The 7474-nt window shown below is 41.1% G+C and overlaps 2 protein-coding genes across 2 annotated transcripts; both read left to right on the top strand.

Annotated features, from left to right (window-relative positions):
- The first annotated feature begins 461 nt into the window (after positions 1 to 461).
- LOC306850769 (cytochrome P450 1B1-like) lies at positions 462 to 3286 on the top strand. Its single transcript, XM_079386625.1, has 2 exons — positions 462 to 564; positions 652 to 3286. Exon 2 carries the CDS (start codon positions 702 to 704, stop codon positions 2274 to 2276), a length of 1575 nt encoding a protein of 524 aa, XP_079242751.1. The 5' UTR covers positions 462 to 564; positions 652 to 701; the 3' UTR covers positions 2277 to 3286.
- A 1265-nt stretch (positions 3287 to 4551) lies between these two features.
- LOC306850202 (cytochrome P450 1B1-like) lies at positions 4552 to 7031 on the top strand. Its single transcript, XM_079385709.1, has one exon. It carries the CDS (start codon positions 4741 to 4743, stop codon positions 6313 to 6315), a length of 1575 nt encoding a protein of 524 aa, XP_079241835.1. The 5' UTR covers positions 4552 to 4740; the 3' UTR covers positions 6316 to 7031.
- Positions 7032 to 7474: the final 443 nt, after the last annotated feature.

Raw genomic sequence — 7474 nt, 5'->3', positions numbered from 1 at the left:
TCATTTTCGTAATCGTGTGCAAACCAGAGCAGAAATAACGTTTACAAGAGTGCGCAAACGATTGGAAACACGCGCATCAAAAAGACATGCAAAGAGTTCAGCTGCAGCAACATAAAACCTTTAATGCATCACTCCATTTGAGTTTATCACTTTATGGTGACTGGCACAAACCGCAAGAGTTTTGCACAATTTAGTTTTATGCATCTCCGCAACGATGATCAGAAATACCCCGCACAGAGCGCGTGCAAATTAAAAATATATGATTTACGCACTAGTTTCAGACGTTTTCCCGGTGAACAGAACCGGTTGCGCACTTGCATCTCCGTGTTCGGCTGCAGCCAGACGTTCAGACCATCTAACAGAGTCTCTGCGGCTTCCACAATGGGAGGAGTGAGACTATCATCGGGTCCTGCCCCCTGTGTTGCAAACATATATAAAAGGCATGCATCCAACCAAGCAGCTCAGAAAACCCTGTCAGCTTAACCTGGAAAATTAAAGAGAGTAGACAACTCTAAATCAGTGCATGCAGATTAATAAAAACAGACTGAACTGGCAACCGAGAGAGTTAGTTTACATTACTTTTGCATGCAAAAAGAAGAAATAGATTAATTATTCTTTTAAATGGATGCTTATATTTTTCTCTCTATATAGCACTTAACTTGAACAGAATCTCATCAGAAGAATAAAAGTGCATCAGAAGAATGGCTCTGACTGAAGCGGAGTTTGAGAGCAGCAGCATCATGAAGGAATGGGGTGGACAGGTTCAGCCGGCTTTGATAGCATCCTTCATCATCCTCTTCTTCCTGGAGGCCTGTCTTTGGGTCAGAAATCTCACAATCAAGAAAAGGCTCCCAGGCCCATTCGCCTGGCCCTTGGTGGGCAACGCCATGCAGCTGGGACAAATGCCACACATCACCTTCTCCAAGCTTGCAAAGAAGTATGGAAACGTCTACCAGATCCGACTCGGGCGAAGCGACATTGTGGTTCTGAACGGAGATGCAGCCATACGCAAAGCGCTCATTGAACACAGCACTGAATTTGCTGGGAGGCCGAACTTTGTGTCCTTTCAGATGATTTCTGGCGGTCGGAGCATGGTGTTCAGCAGTTACAGCAAACAGTGGAAGGTGCATCGGAAAGTAGCGCAGTCGACTTTGAGAGCATTCTCGTTGGCAAACACTCAAACCAAAAAGACATTCGAACAACACGTTGTAGGCGAAGCCATGGATCTGGTCCAGAAGTTTCTAAGGCTCAGCGCTGACGGGCGAAACTTCAGTCCTTCACATGAACTCACCGTCGCAGCCGCAAACGTAATCTGTGCGCTTTGCTTTGGGAAACGCTACGGCCACGACGATCCCGAGTTCAGGACTCTCCTGAGAAGAGTGGATAAGTTTGGCGAAACCGTTGGCGCTGGAAGCCTGGTGGACGTCATGCCTTGGCTGCAGTCATTTCCGAATCCTGTCCGAAGCGTTTATCAAAACTTCAAGCTGCTTAATGAAGAGTTCTTTGCTTATGTGAAGGACAAAGTGGTGCAGCATAGAGACACGTACGACCCTGAGGTCACCCGTGACATGAGCGATGCAATCATTGGCGTAATTGAGCACGGGAAAGAGAGCATGCTGACTAAAGACTTTGTTGAGTCTACAGTCACTGATTTAATTGGTGCAGGACAAGACACGATGTCCACGGTCATGCAATGGATACTTCTGCTTTTAGTCAAATACCCATCAATCCAAACCAAACTCCAAGAGCAGATTGATAAAGTAGTAGGTCGTGAGAGACTTCCATCAATTGAAGACAAGAGCAACCTGGCCTACCTGGATGCCTTCATCTATGAAACCATGCGCTACACCAGCTTCGTCCCCGTCACCATACCGCACTCCACCACCTCAGACGTCACCATCGAAGGGCTCTACATCCCCAAAGACACCGTGGTGTTCATCAACCAATGGTCCGTCAATCACGACCCTCAAAAGTGGCAAGATCCTCACATCTTCAACCCGTCGAGATTCCTAGACGAGAACGGAGCTCTGGATAAAGACCTGATCAATAGTGTGATGATCTTCTCGACAGGTAAGAGAAGATGCATTGGTGAGCAGATTGCCAAAGTGGAGGTTTTTCTGTTCTCTGCCATCCTTTTGCACCAGTGCTCGTTTGAGAGCAAGCCCTCTCAGGATCTCTCCATGGACTGCTCGTATGGTTTAACACTGAAGCCGCTCCATTACACAATCTCGGCGAAGCTCAGAGGAAAACTTTTTGGCTTGGTATCGCCAGCATAAGTATAAATAACCAGCTTGTTATTGTGACTATAGGCCAGCAGAGACTGAACATATTACAAATGTATTCCACGTATTAGTAAAGCTGCACTGAATGCTGTTTAGTAATTGTATATTTAATATTTATACACGTTTGCAATGATTCCATGAACTGATTCATTCACATCCATAGAATATGTTGTCAGGTAACTGAAGAGATTCTTCAGCTCTTAACAGTAATGTTTTAATTGCTTTATGTTAATAAAACACCATCTATGCTTCAAAATAATGTTAGAAGGACTGCAATATGAAACGTTTATGGTCTAATGCTAAGCCACTATCACTGTAGACATCAATTATTATGCAATATTATGCAATTGTTTGTAGATCGTGTTGAGTCATGTTAATGGCCAGCAGCTGTTGGAGAACTTTTACTTCCTATGAGCTCGACTCAAATCTGGCATCGCAGTGCATTTAATTATGCTTGCATAAAACTGCATAACAATGTGATTATGTACTTCAGGTATTTTAAGTATTAGGCATTTAAAGCATTTATTTATACCCATTATACAACGGTTTATAATTATTATATTCTTTATAAAACGCATATAAAGTTAAGGTTCTTAAAAAGGCTGCAAGGGTCATTTGTTGAAATAACAGTAGTTCAATGCTTTGCTGAGTCTGTTGCTCAGCAAATTACACAATGAAGTCTTAGGCATCACTTCATGTCATTTTGAAGGTGCTCCCACATGCACAAAACAAATCCTCAAAATCATGTATAAAACCAGCAGTATAAATCAAAGCTACTATCTCGAGATGTATTCCTATATCACATTGCATTTATTATGATAAATGTTTACACTGAATGTTTTGCCAGCTCTGTAACTGAAGTGCATGTATTCAGAAATACAGCTTTTTTGAAGAAAAAAATAGATTTTTTTTAATGTTCAGGTATTGTTTTAAATATGTTTTCTTTTTACTATTGGAAAATAAGCTAAAAGTTGAATAAATAAAGTGCTGTTTTACAACCTGTGAAGATGCACTCAGTCTCTTTCTGTTTTGACCCTCAACATGATTCACATTTTATAAGAAAATACATGCACATTCACACAAACATACATACAATCAAATATGAATGTTGAATAAATAAATAAATCACATCAGACTAAACCAGCTTGGCATCCAAATTTACCGTCTAAATGGTCTGCATCTGTCTTCACTTATATTGTCTCTATATATCCTTATTGTTAGTTTTATGGCCAATATTTCTGTTTCTGAGATATTTCTGGAAAACCACATCTTTAAAGTCAAATTATCTTATTAAATTTATACAACAGTCATTATTCTAACTACAGCTTCATGATAAATGCACTCTCATGGTACATATTTAACTCCATTGTTTGTATCTGTTCTTTGTCTGACGCATAAAAAAACCCTTTCACAAGTTTACAGACTGAATTCCTCAAGTGACTTGATTTCACTAGCATTCAGTTGGCATCAGATTGTGGATTCCAAACCAAATGAAATCACACCAATTAGAGCAGACTTACAGAGCTCATATATGTTAGACAATGTATTCTGTAAAAAGTAAAACGACAGCATTTTTATTTTTATGGTTTCATTCATCTTAATCAGACAGTTCAGCACTTTATGGTAAGACAAATAAAAAAAAATATATAGAAAGCAACAGCCATCATTAAATGAAGGCCCACATCCATTTAGTCTATGTTTTTTTCTTACTCTGTTATATATACTATACACACAGATATAGTGCCACCAAAATGCATTTAAACAACTCAATAAAACAACATTTGAATGAATTATATAAACTATAAAAACAAGCATCTGTATCTGCATTTCAAATGCTGCAGTGAGGAACATCTCACTCATGCTCACTTTTCTTTACCATGTTTGAAGTCTCAATGTGCTTTCTCCTCAAGTTCACAACAAATACAATGCCAACTGACTTCCAGTTCAACATTGCATATATTTACATTTTAAACTTTAATGTACAGCAAAAATGCTCTTTATTCTTTAAAATAAATGACACCGACTTTGGTATTTTGCTATCTCATGCAATATATCTTATGCAGACTTATACACACTTGTGTAAAGTGCTATGCATCTGTAGATGGCTCAAGAACGTGTTGGGAGTCCAATGTGTGTCGAGGCATCTGCTCTCCGGCCGTAATGGGTGGAGAGTCAGAGAGAGTCGGGGGAAAGAAAACGAACCTGTGGCCCAAACTCCTCCTACTCTAGAGATATATAACACAGTGTCAAGGCTGAAATCTGCATTCTTCTAATTTGGTCATCTCTGGACAGACACAACAGCTCCGCAAACCCTGACCTGTCTTCTTGTAACCCCACAGCCGAAGAGGGCAGAAAACAGCAGGGTTCTCAAATTCTTTCTTTCTCGCCATTCAAGATGGGGAGTTACTAAAACACTTGCAATTTATACAAAAACAAACCTTTAGAGCTTGAGAATATCATGGTGCTTTCAGACACAGAGTTTGGCATGAAGGGCAGTAGCATCCTTAAGGAATGGAGTGGACAAATCCAGCCGGCCCTCGTTGCATCTTTCATCTTCCTCTGCTGTCTGGAGGCTTGTTTCTGGGTCAGGAGCTTCACTCTCAAAAAGAGGCTTCCAGGGCCCTTCGCTTGGCCGCTTGTGGGTAACGCCATGCAGCTCGGCCAAAAGCCCCACATCACCTTCTCCAAGTTGGCAAAGAGGTACGGAAACGTGTACCAAATTAGACTGGGCAGCAGCGACATAGTGGTTCTCAATGGAGAATCGGCCATACGTGAGGCGTTGCTTCAACACAGCACCGAGTTTGCAGGCAGACCAAACTTTGTGTCCTTCCAGTCGGTTTCCGGCGGGACGAGCATGACGTTCACCAGCTACAGCAAGCAATGGAGGATACACCGGAAGATCGCCCAGTCCACCCTTCGTGCCTTCTCTTCTGCGAACAGCCAAACGAAAAAGTCCTTCGAGAAGCACATCGCAGCAGAAGCCGAGGAACTGATTGAAACATTTTTGAGATTGAGTTCAAATAACCAATACTTCAATCCATCTCATGAACTCTCAGTCGCGGCTGCTAACATCATCTGCGCTCTTTGTTTTGGGAAACGCTACGGACACGATGACTTAGAGTTCAGGACTCTCTTGAGCAAAGTCAACAAGTTTGGAGAAACTGTAGGAGCTGGAAGTTTGGTGGACGTCATGCCTTGGTTGCAATCTTTTCCCAATCCTGTGAGGAGCGTTTTTCAGAATTTCAAAGACCTCAACAATGACTTCTTCACGTTTGTCAAAGGTAAAGTGGTGGAGCACAGGCAAAGCTACGACCCTGAGGTCACAAGAGACATGAGTGACGCCTTCATTGGCGTGATTGATCATGCAGACACAGAGACGGGCTTGACCGAGGCTCATACTGAAGGTACAGTTTCTGATCTCATTGGAGCAGGTCTGGATACTGTTTCCACTGCATTACACTGGATGCTGCTCCTACTGGTGAAATACCCATCAATCCAAACCAAACTCCAAGAGCAGATTGATAAAGTAGTAGGTCGTGACAGACTCCCATCAATTGAAGACAAGAGCAACCTGGCCTACCTGGATGCCTTCATCTACGAAACCATGCGCTACACCAGCTTCGTCCCCGTCACCATACCGCACTCCACCACCTCAGACGTCACCATCGAAGGTCTCCACATCCCCAAAGACACCGTGGTGTTCATCAACCAGTGGTCCGTCAATCACGACCCTCAAAAGTGGCAGGATCCTCACATCTTCAACCCGTCGAGATTCCTAGACGAGAACGGAGCTCTGGATAAAGATCTGACTAACAGCGTGATGATCTTCTCTATCGGGAAGAGGCGATGCATTGGTGATCAGATAGCAAAAGTGGAAGTTTTCCTGATCGCTGCCATGTTAATCCACCAACTAACTTTCGAGAACGACCCATCACAGGATTTGAGTTTAAACTGCTCTTATGGGTTAACACTGAAGCCATTTGATTATAAAATCTCTGCCAAACCCAGAGGAAGCGTATTTAATGAAGAATAAATTAACATGTGTGCTTTCAAACCTACTGTCTCTGCTATATTACACTATGCAGAATAAGGTATGTACTTCATATTTAGCAACACTGAACTTTAGATTATAAATATAGTTCACTATATACAAGTGTAGGTTAATGTATGACTAAATCTAAATGTTTTGAATTCAAAATTAACCAAACAAAGGAAAATTGCCAAAAGGAATAAAAATGGTGTCAGCAGGGTTTCATAGGACATTAAAACAATGTTTTTACAGAGATGTTTGTTAAAATTTATTTATATATAAAATCACTTTTAAAATTGTCCAAATGAAGTTCTTAGCCATGCATATTAAGAAATGTACAAAATATCTTCATGGAACATAATCTTTACTTAATATCCTAATTATTTTTGGCATAAAATAAAAAATTATCATTTTGACCCATACAATGTATTTTTGTCTCTAGCGACTTAAGACTGGTTTTGGGGTCCAGGGTCACATATATAGAACTTCTGGCAATTAAAAGAGCAATTGCTTTTAGTAAATAAACAAAGGAAAAGCAAGATAAATGCCATGTTTAATATTGATTTAATGCTAAAATCAGACGTTTAATGTTCAATTCCTCTGTTTGTTCTATGAGTTTTCATAAGCCTGTACTTGTTAAAAAGATGTTGAAAAATGATTCATAAATGTGACTTAAAGCTGTTTTTATTGATGTAAATAAAATGCATTGTTGACTATAACACTGTGTATTTCATTAATTTAAATATTTATATTCATGCTCACTAAGTTGCTCCAAATACAGTCACGCTTTGCTGGCCACATCTGCTGGTTTGCTGTACAAAAACACACACATTAATAAAGTGCTGCTTGTTGGTCATGTAAATTAGAGGTCTAAATGTATTTACTAATTTACTTTTCCGTAGCACCTTTTTACACACATGCATAAAAACGTGCAAAGCTGCTTTGTGGCCCACATGCACGGCGGAGCAGCGGAGGGAGTCTCAGAGGGAGTCTTACATTTACACTAGTTAATTCATAGCAGACACACACTGCTTTCCTCTATCGCTTCCTGTCATGACACCGCAGCGCTCTGGAGGGGGGCCAGGGTGTTATGGGCCACGCAGGGTAGCCACAGTACATGCCGCTGATTTACTGCGAACCACACACGCAAACGCACACTCAC

Source organism: Barbus barbus (genome assembly GCF_936440315.1).
Source record: "Barbus barbus genome assembly, chromosome: 30".
NCBI classification, from domain to species: Eukaryota; Metazoa; Chordata; class Actinopteri; order Cypriniformes; family Cyprinidae; genus Barbus; species Barbus barbus.
The sequence above is the reverse complement of the archived record's forward strand: the minus strand, read 5'-3'. Positions and strand labels throughout refer to the sequence as shown.

Bases quoted from the DNA above. Each gene is read 5' to 3' on its own strand.
- LOC306850769 (XM_079386625.1), top strand. From the start codon at position 702: ATGGCTCTGACTGAAGCGGAGTTTGAGAGCAGCAGCATCATGAAGGAA.
- LOC306850202 (XM_079385709.1), top strand. From the start codon at position 4,741: ATGGTGCTTTCAGACACAGAGTTTGGCATGAAGGGCAGTAGCATCCTT.